This window comes from Mustela erminea, chromosome 12 (assembly GCF_009829155.1).
Source record: "Mustela erminea isolate mMusErm1 chromosome 12, mMusErm1.Pri, whole genome shotgun sequence".
NCBI lineage: Eukaryota > Metazoa > Chordata > Mammalia > Carnivora > Mustelidae > Mustela > Mustela erminea.
The window spans coordinates 20,412,108-20,433,250 of NC_045625.1; the positions used below are offsets into that span (position 1 = coordinate 20,412,108).

General features: G+C 47.3%; 1 protein-coding gene across 2 annotated transcripts in view; it reads right to left on the reverse strand.

Moving 5' to 3' along the window:
- The window catches only part of SNX30 (sorting nexin family member 30), a 108,846-nt gene that overhangs the window by 10,445 nt on the left and 77,258 nt on the right, over positions 1-21,143 (reverse strand). For both annotated transcript variants that reach the window (XM_032308948.1, XM_032308949.1), the window contains exon 7: positions 9,989-10,075. In XM_032308948.1, coding sequence (XP_032164839.1) covers positions 9,989-10,075 — 87 coding nt within the window. The remainder of the gene's footprint in view (positions 1-9,988; positions 10,076-21,143) is intronic.

A 21,143-nucleotide genomic window follows, 5' to 3' on the forward strand; every position in this document is an offset into this window, starting at 1 on the left:
TCAAGGTTTTCCTAAAGAAGTTTAGAAGACTTTCTCAAAAATGGAACTCTGTCACAGTCAGAGGACCTTATGGCTTACCCGGGTCCCCAGAGCACAAAGCTGGCTCCTCTCCTCACTCAAGAGCTCCACAGGGCCCTGCAGGTGCCCCAGGGGTGGACGAGCCTAAAACCGGGTCAAACACCCACATGCCAGGTGCTTCGTGACAACAAATGAGGACTTGAGTGTTCTGAGTGCCAGCATCTATGATCACAAATGGCTTCAAGCCATGGGTTGCCATCAGGGGTCAATCTCTACCCACCAGGGAAGTCTCTCCCCAAGCCTCATGGGTAAGGGGAGGACCCAGAGAAGTCAATAAAGGGAGGGCCAAGGCTGTGGGAGCCCCACACGTTTGGGGCTTCCAGAAGTGCCGAGGGCCCCCCAGGTCCTATGCAGACGGCTGCGGGATGCAGAGCAGGGAAGTGAGCAGCCTGGGGCTGGGGCGTCACAGGCCTGGCCGGGGTCTGAAACTGGGTGAGGCAGGAGGAGCTGGACAGAAAGCCAGACGGAGGCATCCTGGGCAATTTTTAAAAAAGGAACTTTCCTTCAAAGAGGGAGGAAAGCCTTTTCCAAAGCACCTAGCCTCTGGAAGAAGAAAGAGGACCTGACTTTTTCTTCTGACGTCCTGACCGCAGTCACTTCTGCCCTCCCCCGCTGCCTCACCCATCGCTGTTGTCCAACTCAGGGGAAACCGAAGAACCGGTGCAGCCCCACCCGCCCCCGCCCTCGCCCCTCCAGAGCCTTCCCCACAAACACGCAGGGAACCAGCCTCCGTGGAGGCCTCACTCCCCAGCAGACACCGTCCAGCTCCCTTACTCCTCTCCCAGCCACTGCTCATTTTAGCACCGGGTGCAAGTTCCCTGGAGCAACTTCCCTTTTGCTTAACAAAAGCGCTGTGGCCAGCAGGAAAAGCAAAGCTCTGAAAAGAGAACTGCATCAAGGCCCAGGGAGAAGAGGAAGTCCAGGGCCTGTGATCCAAAGGGTCCAGCTCCTGGGTCTGTTCTGAAGACAGGAACTCTGGGGGACCCACAAAAATGAAGAGTCAAAACCACAGCCCTGGATTTTATGATGGCCGGAGCCTCACTGGGGAAACATCGGTAACCCGTGATCTTCACACCGCAGTCTGTGCTTGGCACAGAGGGAGACCGCGGGGCTTCGGGGTCAGGCGGCCGGTCTTATCTCAGGCTGCTGCCGACAGTCTAGCTGGGAAGAAGTGAGCAGGGCTGCGCGCTCTGAGGAGAGGGTACCGGTACTCTCGCCTCACTCTGAGCCCGGTGGTAAGCACGCGGCGGGGGGAGCTGGAGGGCAAGTCCAGCTTGGAGGAGGGATCGCGCCTCCTGAAGAAAGACCACTCAGGCCGCGGTGCCTGAGTGGCTCGGTCAGGTGGGTGTCTGACTCTTGATTTCAGCTCAAGTTGTGATCTCAGGGTTGTGAGATCAAGGCCTGGGTGGGCTCCGTGCTGAGCAGAGAGTCTGCTTGAGGTTCTCTCTCTCCTTCTGCCCCTCCCCCTGCTCTTGCACACGTGCTCTTATGCTCTCAAATAAATACATCTTTAAAAAAAAAAATAAAAGAAACACCACTGAGGCAGCCGACAAGGGGAGGGCTCTCTGGAGTGACAGCACATGCAAGTGAGAGAGGAGAGGCTGTATCTGGACCCACCTCAGGAATCCTCACAGGCCACAGTGCCCACGGTGGACAGACAGAGAACCCCGGCCAGCAAGATGGCAGGGGGCAGAGGGAGACAGTAAGGAGATGAGAAACCTGGGTTCTTGAGTCCAGGTTTTCACAGTTCCACTTAACATGTGCTCCCCTTTGGGAAATTAGAAAAGCCTTGTGCTTCCTATAACTATACAGAAAGCTCTAGAGCCAGATTTCCAGAGTTGAAATACCACATCTATAACCACCTCGATGGGTGACCTGGGGCCTCTCCAGCCGCAGCTTCCATTTCTGGATAACACCAACCACCTCCTAAGGTTGTTATGAGGCTAAACAAGATATTATATATAAAATATTTAGTGTCTGGCATAGATTAAATGCTCCACAAATATTTCAACATTTCGATCAGCGTCAATATTATAAATTGCTGCTCAGAAAAGATAATCTGCCACGTGCACAGCACACCCCAGTCAAGAACAAATGTTATGAACTTCATTCCATGTCATATAAAAAGTTTACCCCCCCCCCAAATATAAAATACTATTAAATACATTTGTTCAAACTTTCCACCACTCTTCACCCAGGCTACCTCACCCTGAGATTTCACCAGAGATCAGAGATGAGTCAAAACCAAAATATATTGGCATGAGATCACCCGGGCACCGTGGAACCGGGGTGGTGGCTCTAACAGCATGAGGTAGAGGAAAGATCAGGCCAGGCTGGTGGAGACAGTCCTGACAGATGTGGCAACAAGCTGCATGTGAGAAATAAGATACAGGAAGTCAGAGGGGAGCCCGAAGTCTGTAGTCTGGGTGGCCAGAGGGGCGGCAGCACATTGGAGGGCTCAGGATAAAGGTCGGGTGCACAGACCAGAGAAAGGGGCCTGCTACAGCCATGGGAAGGGGGAGCCCCCCCTCCACAGAAGAGACAGAGACAACTCAACAGCAACCTGATTTAATATAAGTAAAGGATTTGAACAGACGTTTATGCAGAGAAGATCTATGAATGGCCAGTGGGCATAGGAAAAGGTGCTCCATGTCACCAATCACTAGAGAAATGCAATTCAAAACCCCAGTGAGAACCACTGCACATCCATTAAGATGGCTACCGACAGTGACGAGGACAACAACAAAATGACAACAAAGGCAGAAGCGACTCAAGTGTCTGTCCACGGATGGACGGGTAAACAAAAAGGGGTATGTACATACGGTGGGGTGTAATTCAGCTTTCAAGAGGAAGGAAATGCTGACACAAGCTACAATACAGATGAACCTTGAGGACATCAGGCTAAGCGAAATTAGGCAGTTACCAAAAGACAAATATTATATGACTCTACTTCTAAGAGGTAGTAGTCAGACCTACAGAGACAGAAAGCACAACAGTGGTTGCCAGGGGCCTGGGAGAGAGAAAATGGGGATGTGTTTCACGGCTACAGTCTCAGTTCCCCAAGATGAAAAGAGTTTTGGAGCTCCATTGCACAACACTGTGGATTTACTTAACACTACTGAACTGTAAGCTGAAGAACAGTGAAGGTGGTAATTTTGTTTATGTGTGTTCTGCCATGATTCAAAATTTTTTAATATATGGGGAAATCACAGAGGAGGTTGGGGGTGGTGGTTGAAGGTTAGAATTCATGGAGAAGCCTAAACGTGTAGGGTTAGTACAGGGATCAGCAGAGGTGGCTCAGAAAGATGAGCACAGAAGCAGGAAGTGAGTCAGGGTAGGCGGAGCCACAGAAACACGTGGATTAGGAGGAGGAGAGGTTAGGGGTTAGGAGGAGGAGAGGGGGAAGGGCTAAAAGGAAGAGATGAAGAGGAAGTGGGAATTGGGATGAGCCTTCCGAAGAGACCAGCTGAAGATTCCCAACTTAATGAAGAGGAAGGTGACTGGCATTCTTCTCACTTTTGTCTCTTTCTGGATGGTGTCCTTGTGACAATCGGTTCACTGACCAGGAACATCCAGCTTCGCTCAGCTCAATGTTTTAATTTTTTGACCGAGGTGTCGTTAGAGTTGTGGTATCTTGTGTCTGAAGGATGTTGAGATAGAATTACTCAATGCTAGGCTATCACTTATCACAAGACACCAACAAGAAACTACCAGGTGGGCCCTCAAAAGACAACATTTCTAAATAGAGGCAAGGTTGTATTTTCCACAATGGCTCCCTTCTCTCTCATGAGAATTTCCATTACAGAATATGGGTTGTTGGAGCGATGGGAGAAGGGTAATGTGGGATGAGCTTAAGCACTTTTGTGTGTTGGGGAGCAGGGTGGGAAGCAAATTCGCTCAACACTCATTTAAAAAATGAGCTCTGCCATGTACCAGGCATTTCTAGGCCCTACAATATAAATACCTAAATTTCTTTCTTGGAGTTAGGCTGGAGTTATCACATTATCTGCTCCCTTGATGACAGTAGGTTAATAAAGTCCCTAAATATTATATAAGGCAGACATGATCCCAAGGCTTGGGGGAAGAGAGAAGGTTCTGGCTGTATGGGACAGGTCTCAGGACCAATGACAAAACCAGTTCAAGATGGTAGTCTTCTCAGCCATGTGTGCTGAGGGAAAGGTGGGGCAGAGCTTCCTCACTGGTGCGGTGTGAATAAACAGTATCGATCCCCAGCTGGTCACCTCATTTCAAGCAATCTGTCCTGTCTATCCAGGTGTACTATACAAATATTTTCATTTTCTACGTGAGTCAGAGATGAAAAAAAGTTGAGAAAACACTGAGACAGGGTAAAGATCAATAAGAGGCTACTGAACTGGGCAAATAGGAAGGTACTGGTACCCTGAAAGAATGCTTTAAACACACACACACACACACACAGAGAAACAAATTTCAGAGAAGGGCCAGTAAGGAGGAAGAAGTGAGTGCCCAAGCCAGGCAGAGGACAGGCGCACTGAGAACAGAGGAGCCATGAGCTCACCTCCCTGATGACTGGAAGGAGCTCAGAGACACAGAGATGAAGACCCAAGAGAAGGTCTAATTCTCTCCCCCAGCCCCACTAGTTCAATCTACACACACTTACAATAGCCGGAACCTCTACCTCAATGGAGCAAGGCTTGCTGGGAGCCCCAGAGTGGGGATAAAGGGTTCTAACATCGGAACCAGACACATCCAAGAACCAAGTCCAGTTCCACGCCTTGTTAGCTTTGTCTCGTATACTGCGTAATTCCCCTGAGCCCGGACGCCTCATCTGTACAATGCGAATAAGGACATTATAGAAGGTGTTGCAGGAACAACATAAGGAAGGTGACAGGGTCCTGCCATTTCTTGGCTGGTGTGACCGCTGGCTTTCTACCCCAGGCTAGGATGGCAGCCACCGTGGAGAGAATGGGGAGACATCAGGCACGTCTCTCTTCACTCATCTGACGTGTCTGAAAATGACAGATGACTTCACAAAACTCTTGGGTCTGTAGAAGCTCCACATGAAGAAGTCTCCTTGCCCCCATCTCGCTTTAGAACGAGAGTTCTTGCTCCCGGCCACATTCCCCGGCCCAGAACGGTCACTATGCTGGGTGTTCAAAGAGCTCTGCAAGGTCCATGGTCTTCAAGGTGTGTGCAAGCGACCCCGAGTTCCAGTCCCCTTCCCTACCTCTGCTCAGTCAAGGAAGCAACAGCTCAGTACATCCTGTTCTCTGCTCCTACCCTTTTCCACGTGACGCACCTTCTCACCTCCAAGACAACACTACGTGTTTCCAGCAGCTTCTTCACCTGCCGGACCTACGACAAGGCCACTTATGGGTCAGGGCTTAAAACAGCATGCTTCCCCAACCCCCCCACTTCTTTTTATTGTTTGAAGATAACTGTAAGATTTTTGTATTCTCCCTTGGCACCCCTCCTTTGTTCTTTCTGGAATCACACGAATAGATTAGCACTGAAAAGAGCCCATCACAGAATGGAGTAAAATGTGCAACTTCCCTCCATGGTTTACTCTTACTGTTCAGGTTAGTGTGTGAGCTCCCAGCCAGTTTTAAATGCAATTCCTCATTGTGTCTAGTAACAGCTCTGATACCCGCTCTGGATTCCAGTGGGGGGGGGGGGGGCGGGATTCACATGTGAAGATTTACATGAGTCTGGGGCCCTGACAAGCGCAACGTAAGGCAGCCCACTAAATGCCTGTCACTGCTCTGACCTCAAAGTTCAAACGAGACAAGCCAAGTCCGCATAATCCGAAGGTCCCCTCACTGGAGAAGAAACCCCCTCAGGCTCTGCTGACTTTTCTCAACCCTAAAAACAAAACGAAACTTTGAATTCTGTGATCCTCTCGGCCCATCCCTGCACATGGCCTCGCCACAGTCAGCAGCGGGGGCCACAGGACACCTATCCTTCCTCCTCACATGGCCTCTCTGGTGTGAAATTCATAGAGGAGGCTGTGGAGACCCACAAGGCCATTTCTTTCTGCTGGGTTTTGGAGAAGTGATCGGACTCTGATACCACTTCCCGGCTTCACAGAAACCAACTTTCCCTCTCTCTTTAGAGCAACTCTGCAAGACTTCAGCCTCAAAACAAGGCAAGCCCCTAGGCTTGCTAAGACCCTCAGATGTTGTTAACGTGCCCAGAGCCCTGTGAAAACCGCCCGTCTTCAGGTAAGAATCCTTTCCTTCCTGGCATCCCTGGGACCAACCTGTGAGCAATCTTTTTTTTTTTTTTTTTTTTTTTTTTAGAAATTTTATTTCTTTGACAGAAAGAGAGCAACAAGTAGAGGGAGAGGGAGAAGCAGGGTCTCTGTTGAGCCAGGGAGCCCGACCTGGTGCTCGATCCCAGGACCCTGGGATCACGACCTGAGCCGAAGGCAGCTGCTTCACCAACTGAGCCACCCGGGTGCCCCATCGAACCTGTGAGCAGTCTTGTTCCTGCTCTCGTCATGGACAGCAGGGCCCACTGGGTCTTTGGGGTAAGAATCCGTGCTGACCCACTTCCTGACACCCTGCCTTCTCTTGCCAATAGCAGCTCTCAGCAGAGCTCAAAACCAGACAAAACAACAAAACACAGCAAACATTCACCTGCTGATGGGCTGCAGTGGAGGATAGGCATTCGGGAGGGCTGGGAAGGGGAAACTTTAGAACACAAGGTCATCATGCCCAAACAATAGAGTGAAAGAAAAAAAAAAAGAATTAAGCAAAAATTTAAAAAAAAAAAAAAAGCCATAAGGGCAACAGACCAGGAAAAAACAAAGTTCGCAGTCAGCATTCCTCCTGGAGACAGGCGGAGCTGGAATGGGAAGCCGAGGCCCCTCCACAGAGCCTGTTTCTACATCAGACACTATGCTGACCTTCACAGCAGGAAGCCTACAAGGACTAATGAGCAAACCAGTCCAGGCTGGAGGACAGAGCTGGTATTTGAACCCAGGGCTGTCTAGGTCTAAATCCTCTCTCTTTCAACCAAACCCTTACTCACTGGGGAAGACCACCAACGGAGCCCTCCGCTGCCCCCCAACGTAGTTGCTGTCCCAGATTCAAAACTGGTGGCACAATTTCTGCCACTCCCACCAGGAGATAACACTCACTGGTGCACCAGCAACTGAGAGCCCGTTTGGTTAATTACCACCATCTAACTACGGGCAAAATTAACATGGGCATGGCTCAGCACCCCACCAGAGAGCGGGAAGACCAAGACTGCCTCCCCACAGTGTGCTGAGAGAATGTAAGCATGTTCAGACGTCCTGGTTAGTCTCCCTGGCTGGGAAGAAACCCTTCCCCCTCTTCTAAGAACTCCTGTGGTCAAGGGAGGGTGTCTTATGGGTGATGCTTTAGGAAGGTGGAAACAGCAGCAGCAAGAAGATTTCAACACCCAGGGGTCACCCAGGCCGGCAGGGAGCATACAGCAACGAGGCAGGAGCCCAGCAGCTTGGCTGGGTGGAACGTGGGAGCCAGAAACCACTGTTGCCTCGGCTCCATCTGCTCCCAGGTGGTGCGACCTTAGGCAGCCAGCACGCCACGGCACAGTCCGCATTCCACTTGGCCTATCAGTCATAACCTTCAGCTCCTGTCTTTACAAAGGAACTGTTCCGTACAGAGCAGAACACATATTAAATGACAAACCAGCCTCCAAGAAAGCTTGTATTCGGTGCTGAGCAGGGATGAATGCTGACGGAACACCTTTTATTTATTTAAATTTTTTAAAAAAGATTTTATTTATCTATTTGTCAGAGAGAGAGTCAGAGGTCACAAGTAGGCAGAGAGGCAGGCAGAGACAGAGGAGGAAGCAGGGTCCTTGCTGAGCAGAGAGCCCGATGCGGGGCTTGAACCCAGGACCCTGGGATCATGACCTGAGCCAAAAGCAGAGGCTTAACCTACTGAGCCACCCAGGTGCCTGCAACACCTTTTAAATACAAGATCTTCATCTCCCCAACTAGGTCAGCTGCAGAACTTGCTGTCTCTCCCTTCCTCCCTCACCAGGAAAAGTGACTTGTTATCTATGTCGGAAAGCGAAATTGTTAGAATGAAATTTCATAGGGTGCATCGGTGGCTTGGTGTCTTAAGCATCCGACTCTTAATCTTAAGGGCATGAGTTCAAGCCCAGCATGAAGCCTACTAAAAAAGAAAGAAAGTTCAAAATATACAAACACAGTATTTCATGTCATTCCTTTAAATGGCAAAGTGTTCCAGAATATCCCAGGAATGGCTCAGAACTAGTCGAGGGAACAGGCAGCTGGAGGACAGGGTGTGGCTGGTCCCCACGGGCCCCTCATTACACACAGGACAGAAGCAGGCCAACCTGTGGTGAGAGGAACGGATGAGAGGTGCCTGGCCTTCTGGCCATGTCGCGGTGGCACGCACCAGGCCGGTGACAAGAGTCCCTGTCCCTATCACCTGACTCTCCATCAGCTGTACCTTCACTGTCGTGTGGGTCACTACGGGTGACACATGAACCAGTGCAACAAACGTGGATTATAGGCCTGCTGCACACTGGGTAAAGACCCTGGGTACCCACAGAGCTAGGCAATTTACCCAGCTGCTCTGTGGCTCATTCCCCACCCACGAAATGGGGAAAGAACAATGCCTTCCCCCTGGGCCACAGATGGCTATTGTGGTGATCATGGGAGGCAATATCTATGTGTGTGAGTCTGACTCTCTCACACACACACACACACACACACACTATATGGAGTCAAGGTGTGCCATTTTTGAGGTGTGGGTTACAAATTTCCAAAGCTGGTTCCTTGCCAGGTGCGTCTCAGCACAGCTGTACCAGCAGCCGGAACCAAGCAGAGGGAGACAAACTGTTCTGCTGCCAATCCATTTCTCTGAACCGTGCACCCCTGCGATTTAGCTTTCTTTTTTTAAATCTTTTCAATAACATTCCCTCCCCCCACCTCTTCTCTGAAAACAAACACACCTTCCAGTTATACCTTCCAAATACAAGTTTTCCAAAGACTACCCAAAAAGGAGCACAGTAACACAGGGGCACTGTTCCGAAGTCAGAAGCTGCAACATTTACTAACTTCGAGATCTTGGGCCGTGGTTTGCTCATCTCTCAAAGTGCATGACTGTTGTACGGAATCAGTGAGATACTGTCAACAGTTTCATGCCCAACCTGAATGCTGGCTGTTATTAATCTTGTTTTTCTCTTGTTTTATCCCAGGAAGAAAAAGGCAACAAATGGCAGAGGGCAACACAAGGGATGTGTGTGTTTACCTCGGGATCCTTTGTCTGGACACAGAGCCCTTAAATACACTCAGTCAGTGCTTTTTAGACTGTGGGAAAGGATCACTATCTGTTGGCTTTTCTCCCCCAGTATGACAAAGTCGTAGACCTACTATGTGTGACTCGTAAGCAGTTCGCTCCACATGAGCTAGCTGGACAACACTCCCGCTGCGGGTTCAACAACTATCAACCTGCTATCAAACCGCTGACCCTCAGCTTCTACACCTTTCTTGTCATGGGTCGGTAACCGTGGATGAGTCAGCAGACCACACTTCTGAGAACAGTGATCTAGACTGCTCTTCCCCCTTTCTCCTCAACCCCATTTTACAGAGTGAGGAACTGCCCCTGCATGGCAAAGCTGAAAGTCAAAACAAAACCAGAAAAAAACCAAACAAACAAAAACCCCAAAAAACAAAAAACAAACCAACCCAACCCTGAGGAAACAGCAGAAAACCCCACGTACACGTTAGAAAGTTCCAGAAAAATGACATCAAAGAGAACAAATGGAGGACAGTCACAGCACAAACACAGCTCAGCTGGGCCTGACCACCTGAGCTGCACGGATCTAGGGACAAGACATCACTTGGCACCAGCGGGGCAGCTGCGGCTGCAGCCCCGAGGGCCCAGCCCTCCCGGGGAGCCTCCCTGACCTTGGGGCGGTCTTCCTTCCTCAGAGCCACAGCTTCCAGTTTGGCTTCGTACTCCGCTTGCACTTGGTCCCTCTTCTTCAGGACGCTCTGCGGGACGAGAGAGGGGAAGTGTGTCACACTGAGTTCGCAAAGGAGCCTCCCAGCCCCCAGGCAGTTGCTTCTCTGCCCCATTCCTCCCCAGGTCATGGCACACCCAGGCCCCGCCACCTGCTCCCAGGACAGTCCAGCTGCCGTGTGACACATGACATGGACTCTGGGGGAAGCAGGGGTGGAAGACGGGTGGCACCGTCCTCCGAGCTTTCTAGCACAGTAACTCAGCCTGGTGCTGGAGGTGACGGATGCTCTGGGTGAGGACAAGCAGGGGAACAGAACCACCGCAGCCACACTGATGAGAGGACTCGGCTGTGCTGGAATGTGAGGCTTGGCAGGGGACAGCGCAGGCCGTTCTCTGGACCGTTCGTGGAAAAGTCTAAGTCAGGAGAGTTCTTGACTCTGGTTCACAGAGTTGATCCTGGTGGGCTGATTTGCTCCATGATCTGTGAGCTGCGCATCTGTCCCCCTGCTCTGGACCAGGCATCCAAAGAGCAAAGAGTTACCCCGCACCGGCATCTCAGGGGTTCCACCACGGGAAGAGGTGTAGACACAGCGCAAAGGTGCATCTATGCACAAGTCCAGAATCCCCAGAACCACACAGTGAGCCTGCGAGGGGCAGTGGTACCTGAGCTCAAACAGAGCCAGCCTCGGCAGGGCTCGGGCGAGGCGAGCCAAGCTCCCAGGACACAAAATTGAAGGAGATAATCACTCTCGGACCCCTGTAAGGTTGGTACCTGAGCCTGAGCGCCTCCCTAAATCTGTGCTCTGGGTGCCTCCCTTGCCCCCACCTGCTGCCGGCTCCACCACGGAGACCCCACTAGGTAGGACAGAAAAGAATGCAATCCACGGTCTAGGAAAGCATCTGTCTTATCAACAGTTTCTTTTTTCTCCTTTTAATAGAAGAAGCATGAATGGCAAATTGAAAGTGGTAAGAATTTTCCTTCCCGCTAACTCAGAAGTCACAAAGCGCTGCGAAAGCTTCTAATCTCAGGCTTTTCCCACACAGTATGGAATCAGGCAGGAAAGGAGTTTTGGCTCCTTGGCTAAGCAGGGGCCACCTTGTGTCCCTGACGTGCTAAAAAGGGAGAAGTGGCTGAGCAGTTGAGTGCACTTGGGGGGAACCTTCTACTGCAATGGGTTAACGCTGGGAACCTCAAGCCTTCCTCTGAGGTAAGTATTTCCTTTGAGAAGTGTTTTACCCTGTGAAGAATGTGAGGAAAAAACCTGTAATAGAGCAGCTTTTGTTTGCCACTTGTCTTTTTCCCGGATGCTTTGAAGCTCCCCCCGAACCCACTCCTCAAGCATTGAGTAGCAAAGTCTCACAGTTGTTCAACAGGACTCTCTGCTCTGATGGAAACGTCCCATCATCCGCACTTAATCCAGGAGGCGTCAGTCCCACCCGCTGATTGAACTCCTGCAGCGGGCTGGCGTGACTGAGGAACTGGACTTAAACTTTTGCTTAACTAATTTGAATTTAAACTTAAATAGCTGCCTATGGCTAGTGGCTGCCATACTGGACAGCACACAGATACATAAAGTAAAAACAAAAAAGTCAGGGGTCCCCTCTGGATTTCATAGAACCCAGAAAATTGTGTAAATCCACTAGTCTGGTACGAGCAGGAGTAAAAATCGTAATCTCTACCTAAACACACGATGCTATCCAAACAGACCCAGACATGATTCTCCAGGGTACAACGGAACAGCAAGGAGGGGCTGACGAATGAAACCCTTGTCACTGCCGTGGGCTCTCATCACGGGACACCTCATATCTTACTGGAAAAGGCACAGACCCAGACTAGGCATGGGTTGGGTTGTCCAGGTGATGCTGTCAGTGTAACCAAAGCTAGAAGTGCTCTCCAAGCAATGCTTTGGATCCTAGTCAGTACAGTGTGGGGCTTCCTGTCCCTTGTTCTGCTCCAGGACTCTCTGCCCTGGGTGCCAAGGGCCCCAGGAGGGGAGGGATGGCTAGAGCTCCACACAGCTAGAACAGATCAGATGCATCTCTTCTCCCTATCCTACAGCAGGCGAAGGGGCCCCAGGATTCAGCTACACTCCCTCCCCTAGTTAGCATGGCCCTCCCTGGCCCAGAGGAGAGGTTGGCTTCTGACTCCTTAGCCACTGCTACCCCCATTGTCCCCTGAAGCGGCCAGAATGCTGCCTTCTCATGCTGCTGCTGGAGGATTCGCACCACCATCCCCTACCTTGCCGGACAGCAGAAAAGACTCACAAGGAGCCTGAAGAAGTAAACGGATATTATCCCCATTTTATAGACAAGAACACTAAGGTACAGTGGAGAGGCCTGGTTGAGGCCACTCTGCTAACCTCATAGCGGTGACTTGGGCATTTCCTGCCGCATTCCAGGAAGGCGCGTAGTTCCCCAGTCCGAGTGGAAGCCCAGCCCCACTGCAGATTGGGAAACAGGTTTTGAATCGAGCTAAACCAAGACTACCGTCCTTGTTAAAAGCATCTTTGCACACAGCAGGTGATGATCTGAATGGACCAGCCTTGTAGCCCCAAACAACACAGGTTCTGTCAATAAAACGGGTCAAACCAGCCTATGGTTGACGGGGCCTGAGCTTGAGACAACAAAGGGACCCGGTCAGCAGCTACAGAGAGGTCCCTCCACCCCCGCGTGACAAGCAAAAGCTAGCCATCTCCTGAGCGGCTCCCAAAACCCTGTAGGGTCTCTGATGCTGGTGGAGAATGTATATGTGCTGCCAAAGCGAGCACAAGAATGTAAATCAAAAGGCAAAGCGTGGGGAGATACTTTCCTAGCTCCTTTGCGACCCTCTGCCACTTCCCCGTCAAGCCAGCCTCCCCCTGTCTCTGCCCTGCCTTTATGTGCCTCCGTTCAGAACCCCGGTGCCGGGGATCCAACAGAGAACAGAACACACATAACACTTGCTTTCATGGAGCTTACGTTCTAGAAAGGAGGCAGATATCGCAAAGGAAAATATATTAATGTATGGGGAATATAGCTGTGTGGGATGCTGAGTGGAAGAGGAGAAAGAAAACAGGACAGGAGGATATAAAGGGCCAAGGGTTTGGGGGAAGCGGAATTGTACCTAAAGCAGCCAGGAAGGGTCTCGATGAGAAGATGGTTTTAATTAGACGTGAAATATATTTTTCTCATATGCTGTGCTTTTTTTTTTTTAAATGTAGAGAGGAAGAATGACCCCATTTCCTTAACAAATAAATTGCAGAGATGGGGAGGGATTTTTTTAAATACTTAAGAAACATATCAAGTGAAGTATGGATTTATATGGGTCACGATTTCAAAAAATACCTATAAAAACAGTATCTGAGACAACTGGGGACAGGGATGGTAACTGGATATTTTAGGTGCAATAATAATGTGGTTCTTCTTTGTTTTAAACAACACTTGTACTTTAGAGCTATGTACTAAATATTTTTGTATGAAGTGATCTGATGCCTGAGATTTGCTTTAAAATAACCCAGGGCGTGGGGGTTGGAAGCAGGTGGGAGCAGAGCTAGAGCAGGGTGGACCCTGAGTGGGTAACTGCTGGAGCCAGCTGATGGGTGCATGGGGGGCTGTGATACCTCCACTCTACTTTTGGATGTTTCCATAATAAAAAGTTAAACAATGGAAACATAATACTGGTCATCCAAACTGTTAATAACAAGCTAATAATAACCACTGAACTACAATGACACCAGCATGTGGAAGTTAAATCACAGATACGTGTTCCGTAGTTTGGCTTTCAATCTCTGTACTGGCTTTCTTCCAAGAAAATACCACAATAGTCAGAATCAACTGGAAGCCTCAACATTCCCTCTCCAGCCCCGGAGCTCATGCTCACGTCTTCCACCAGTGAGACTATATGCTCACAAACTTACAGGATGAGGAAGAGATAGCTGCCAAGATAGCCCCCAGTGCGAAAGGTCAGCAGCTACCAAAAAGCCATCTTGAGTCTGGAAGGTTTTTAAGAGTCAAATCTTTTTTGTAAGAGAGACAATATGACACAGGCTTGAAGAAGCAGATGAGAGGAGCAGGAACAGCTCATCCATGTGTAGAAGACTGTAGAACAGAATGGTTCCTCTTCTGATATGCCAGGGGCTTATCCCAAGGGGGATTCATGGAGAATTCTGAGTGTTCAGTAACAAAGATGCTCAGACAGGAATAAAAATCAAATACCCAACATAGCACTGTGGCTGGTTTGGGAGTGGCCCCCTATGCCGGTATCTCCCTGTAGACAGGAACATGAGTCTGACCTTGGTCCTGATGACATAATTTCTGATTAAATGATTGAACTCAGATTGTCCCTTTCGACATGAGCTTTTTACACCTTCGTTCTATTGAAAATGGACCACCTATGAGTTAAATGTTTTAGGGCGATGTGGGTAATATTAAAACCACACATTTCCCTCTAGTTCAAAAAGATACTTATCACAGAAAATCTGGAAAATAAAGAAAAACATAAAAGAGAGGTGAAATCTCATCTTCCAGGCACAACCAGTACACCTTATGTCTTCTATTTTTTTCTCTTGAGTAGACTTCTTTGATGTTTCCCATTTCTGTGTCTCCCCTTCCTGGCAGTCTGTTATTTAGATGTTGGATACTGAGATCTGATCCTCTCATTTTCATATTTTTTTTCTCTCAAATTCTCTATCTTTTTGTCTCACTGTACAAGTGATTCCCTTATCTTTTTCTTCTCTTTTAATTTTTTTTCATTTCTATCATGGTTTTAATTGCCATGATCTCTTTCTGGATACAAAAAAAAGTCTTCTTTTATGGTTGTGACATCTCTTTCTGAAGATATTAATGATTTTTTTTTCCTGGAGATTTTCTTCTCCCTTAAGGATGTTTCACTGAGTATATGCTTTTCTTTTTTTTTTAACTTAATATTCATATTAAAATCTTCTCTTAAATATTCAGAGACTTTGTCTGCCCACTCATCCAAGGAAACAGTAAAAAAACTGATTGAAAGCTCTCCATACATCGAGGGCTTGTTGACAATTCTCTACAGGGATCCTGTTGGTCCTTTCATTGAGGATCCTTTCCCCATTATCAGTATCTTCAAGTCTCATCTCTTGGCCTGTTTAGATGCTTATAGAAAAGGCTCTTCTGACCCTTACAGAGAAGATATAAGGCTGAGAGCCGAGCAGAGAAAGATGACTGGGAGTCTCCGCATTTGGTCATCTTTTACTTAGCATCCTGACTTTAGGATTTTAGCCCCCTGCCTCAACTGTGCCTAGGGTCCCTCTGTCCAGAGACCTTCTGTTTTACTCCTCCAGAGAATAAGCCTCTAGTTCTGCCAGAGGACAGAAGGGACAGTGGCCTCTGTGTGAGGAGGGAAGTCAGAACTGGAAGCTCTAACTTCTTCGTAAGTAGATTCCTGACTCATCTTCCTCTTCAGCTCTCTCTCGACCCCATCCCAGAGGCACTTGGTGCTGCCAATTCTCCACATTTCTGAAGGGTCCCACAGTGTAAACCAGGTGGTCTCTGAGTTCTTTCCCCCAGAGTCAGCCTCAAAGGCAGTTTTTGAGTCACCTACGTTGCTTATCACCTCTTGGTTTGCTTTCCAGTCTCCACTGTACTGCCACTATTTCTTCTCCTCCTGCTCTTTATCTTTGCAGGTGTAGACTTCAAACAAATGACCAAACAAACCACTCTAGTGTCATCTTGGTGCGTTTCACGAAAAAGTTTATATATCTAGTCTGCCACCAAGAGAATCTCAGACTGCTAATTTTTATATATTTGTCTAACTTTTTTAAAAACATTTGAGATCATGTACATGTCTATATCCTGCTTCTTCATTTTTCCAGAAATTATGTCCTCAATCTATTAAGTACTTTTGTTTAGAAAAGACGACCTTTTTTTCCTCCCCCCGACTCAATCTTCCAGAAAATTTCTGATTCGGGGGCTCCTGGCTGGCTCTGTAGGTTAAGCATCTGCCTTCGGCTCAGGTCTTGATCTCAGGGTCCTAGGACTGAGCCCTGAGTCGGGCTCCCTGCTCTGTGGGGAGTTTGCTTCTCCCTCTCCCTCTGTTCCTCTACCCTCCACCCCATGTTCACTCTCTCTCTCAAATAAATAAATAAATAAATAAATAAATAAATAAATAAATAAATAAATCTTTAAAAAAAAGAAAGAAGAAATAAAATCTGTTTTTGTTTCCAAAGAAACTAGACGTGGCCAACCTGAAGCTTAGTCATTCGACTCCTTAGCTCCACCGTGTGGCTCACGGGGGAAAGGTGGGCAGGCTGGGAAAAAAGTGGCAAATAACTGACATCTGGAAAAAGCTATCTGGGAACACTGTTCAAAGTATCTCCAACTCAAAGAGAAACTACGTTGTTGTTTTGTTTGTTTGCTTGTTTGTTTGTTTGTTTTGAAACAAAGTCTTTAAAACCAGACTTCTGCATCCACATCTCACACCTCTAACCACAATCACCAATGACCTCCGCATTATTAAATACAACAGTCACTGTGGACCATGTTCCTTTTAAAAACATTTCTCTTGGCTTCCTCTACTTTCTTCCTCCTGCTACACGACCAGTCCTTCTGAGTTTCCTCTTCCGCTTGTTCTTCCTCCTAGTTAGGTCGTAGGCCACTCGATATGGTCATGCCCCTGAGCCAGGCTGGTTACCCGGATCTCCTCTCACTAGACGGTCCACTCCCCTCCCACGGAGTTAAACGCCATCTATATGCAAACAACTCCCAAATTTCTGTTCCCGCTCGGAACTAAACTCATAACCAGCTGCCATGGCAGCTCTACTTTAATGACCAGCAGGCATTTTTGAACTCAGTACGGCCAGAAAAACTGAATCCCAACTGACCAAACTGCTCTTCCCCGAACTTCCCCATCCTAATGAAAGCACTGTCCAGCCAGTCACTGAAGCCAGAAACCCAGGAGCCATCACCAATCCCTCCTTTTCTGACTTCCCATTAATATGGCAGCAAGTCTGACTGGCCCTTCATCCAAAATCTACCCTAATCCACCACTGCAGCCCAAGCTCTACCACACAGTTATCTGCCACGTGGCTCCCTATGACGGTCTCCCTAAAGTCTCCCTGCCTCCACTCTCGAGCCCTGTGACCCGTTCTCCACCTGGCTGTGGCACCAGCCGTCTTCTTAAAGTGAAAACCGTATCTTGTCATTCCCCTACATAAACCTGAATGTCTTCCCTTTTGTGTTCCTAAGACTAAAACCCAGACTCATACCAACCGTGGCCTTTAAGACGCTACTACTATGCTGTGTCCACGCCCCGACCTATCTCTCTGAGCTCGCCTCTTCCAGTTTGCTCCCTTGCTTGCTGAACTCCACTCACACAGGCACCTTTCTTTACTTTTTTTTTTTTTATTAACATATAATGTATTATTAGCCCCATAGGTACAGGTCTGTGAATCCAAAGGCACCTTTCTTGATCTGCAAAGACACCAAGCTCATTTCTGCTTTAGAACCTTGGCACTGGCGCTTCCCTATGCCTTGCTCTGATCCTTGCACAGATAACGCCTATATGTTTTTCAAGTCTCCAAGCCACCTCCTCTGTGTGGCTTCTCCTTACCACCCTCTTTTGACTCAACCCAGCCTTGTCATTCAGCAAAACCTCTGAGATAAGCATGCTCCTAGACTCATAAGTAAACCCATCTCTTGAAAAATTACAAGATATGGGATATCCAGTAGTTATATTTCTGTTAATGTTTCAAATTGGCCACATGTCAAATTCAACTAAATATTTGCTAACCACCTTCTATGAATAAAGCAGTGTGGGAAATAAGGTGGTCCTACTCTAACCTTCTTAAAGCTTCTCCTACTGGTGTCCTGGTCATAATGATGCCAGTACCCAAAAGGCATTCCCTGAAATCTGTAAGGATTCTAAGATGTTCTCTCCCAGCCCATCACTATCTTAATTATTTCTTCCTCACACATAGTCTGTAGAAAGTGAAATCCCATATAAGGGCTCACATGTACATGTCTTCAGGGTGTTTAACTTGAGTTCTGGGCCCGAGGGTAACTTTGGTACCTCTCTCTGTCACACACTGTTCACCCTCTCTCCCTGGCATCTTTGAAATACATGACCTCGGTCATCTTTCTAGTACAAGCTGTCCTCATTTGTTCACCAAACACGGTCCATGTGTCCCACATGGCCCGATAACACCCTGCTTTTTCCGTGCTTTCTTTCTGCCTCCAAAGCGAACAGAGTGTACCCAGCCACAAGTGCACTTAAAGGGAGACAATTTGAGACTCCGCCTCGAAAAACAGGCACTGATCCGGTTTGCTCTTTAGCCAAGAGTAAAGACACAGGTACAAGGTGCCACTCATTCAAACTAGGGCCAACAGAGAAAAGATTTATTGATGGGGCTCTATTTCTTCATCTATGCAATGAACAAGACAGATATGATGATCTAGATCTAGGAGATGAAGTCACTGGCAAGACCTTTTCAAACTCAGAGATGGCTTCGATGATCTCCAGCATTTTCTCCATACAGGGCTCCGCTGACCCACAACTACTTCAAATTCCTAAGGCGCAGGCCTCTCATTTCAAACAATGAGGATAAATACTCACTTTGGTCCACTCAAGGCCATCATAATGGAGTAGACTGATAAAACGTCACCACACCAAACCCTCCCCACCAAAACAAAACCAGAAGGACTTGCTCAGTTAGAAAGACCATGCCATAGTTGATACTGAACATGTCACAGGCAGGCCTTCAGCAAGCTTTCTACCTTATATTTTGTTTTCATAATGAAGAGCAAAGTCAATCCCACCTATCCCCCAAAACAGAAAGGTATTTTGGAAATGGAACTGTACGACTCTCTCAGAGGAATACAATTCAGCTAAGAATTCTTACAGAGCAGCAATATCACAAGACAAAGGCCGGGGAACCACTTAAGACCCCTATCCCCTGGTGTCTTTAGACCTGGCCACACAGACCTCAACCGTCATTAGGGATTTGAAATAGCTGAACGTCAGTCTAGACTTGCATGGAGAAAATACTTGAGATCATGAACCCAGGCGGTCCTGGCTTTGTCATCAAGTCACTCCTGTCTTACCCAGACCACTCTGCAAAGACATTTTCCCTTTGGAAAGAATAGGAGTGGGCAGACCTCGTTTCTTTCTAACCATGCTCAGCCCTGCACACCAATGGGGCAGAGCTAGGGTTTCAGAGATCGCCAGTCAACACTTCCTCCTTCCTATGCCCTTCCCAGAAGATACTGTATACACTCCCATTCTCCCAGCCTGATTAACCTGATTAATGTTTATTCAGGCTTAGGGAACAAGAAACTCAATACATACGCCTCACAAAGGGGTGAAGAAAGAGAATAAACAAACAAGTGTTTCTCTGATGTAGACTTCAGTTACTCACATACACTTATGCCTCACTATAGAATAATATTTTAGTAAAGATGCCAGTTAGCTAAATGACAATTAGCTAAATGACAATTTCAAATCCTGCTTCAAGTCCAAATATGTATTAAGTACTAACATACCTGCCACATGTAAGAACAAAGTAATTGTATTGTAATATCCCAGGACTGTGTATGCATCAGATTTTCAGTCTGGCAAGGTTAAGAGAGCATTTTGAATGAAGTCTGTGTCTATACAAGAGATCAATTCAAAGACACCCCAGGAATTGTAAAATTTTATTTTTGTTCACAAAAATAGATACTATTACAACTTTATAAGTAAACCAAAATATTCTGGCTCATTTTAAGCAAGTTAGGATGCCTTTTTTGGAGATGCAATTGACAGACAACATTATATTAGCTTCAGGTATACAAAATAAAGATTCATATATATCTTGTGAAATGATCACCGTAAGACAAGTTAACATCCATCACCACACATGGCTATAAATTTTTCTTTGATAAGAACTTTAAGATCTACTCTCCCAGCAACTTTAGAATATATAATGTAGTATTAACTATAGTCACCATGCTGTGCACGGCATCCCATGACTTACTTATTACTGATAACCGGAAGTTCATACCTTTTGACTCCCCTCACCCATTCCCCCTACCCCTAACCCCAGAATGCCTTTCTACACTTGTTTCAGCCACAGAATTAAATATGCCACGTGTGGGTCTCATTAAAAAGCAAAACAAAACAAATAAACCCAATGCAATAGAGGAAAATGAGTAGGAAATTTGTGACAATCAGGAGTTGTGGTTTTCAGCTTCAGTTCCAATAATTACCAATAAAACTGCCTTAGGCTAATGATGTCACCTGTGAGTTTTATCCTTATCATCACCATAACTACCATCATTTCTACCTTACAGATAAGGAAATTCATACCATTGCCCAGACCATTGTGAGATCCAGACCCAAGCCTGTCTTTGAAAGTATTTTATTTTCAGCTCTATAGAGTACACATGAGACAATGATTCATTCTAGCAGGAAAATTTTCCATTGTCCACAACTTAACATGTATCAAGAGCCTTAAAAGGTTCATACCCGGTGAAACAAAATGGAACACAGGTAATGGGTATATGGGAATTGGTCATATTATTCTCTCTGCTTCTATTGTATGTTTGAAATTTTCCATAAGGGTTTTTTTTATTTTTTATAACTAGTTGATTCATTACTTTTTACTCCTTAAGGTGTAGAATATTTTCATATTGCCATGATTTTTCTGGTTTTCCATTTTTATAACCCAAAGTTCTCTGAGGAGTTTCTCTCAAGAAATTCTTGTCAATCCTTACCCCGATCCTTCTAAAAGGGGTGCCTTAGATCTGCTCCCAAAATAGAACAATAAATCAGAGGTCTCCTTTGGGAAACAGGAAGGGGGCTACTTGGGATGTTCAACACAGTGCAACATAATCTTTTCTGTTGGTCAGGAAGCCTGACACTTTTCTCTCACGGGTGTCACACTGTAAGAGTCCCTGAAGCTGTCCTCTCAAACAGGTCTAAGGGCAGGCTCGGGTAGTTTCTAGTGCAGGCATTAAAGCATCTGATACCATCCTTACTCTGCATTTAGAATGTGGGGTTGGAAATCATTTGTCCTCACAGTGCCTATCTTTTCTTGTCCATTGCTGCTAGATCAAAGCCATCCTGATTCTTATTCACTGTACATCTCCTCCATCTCCCTCTTTCTTTAAAAG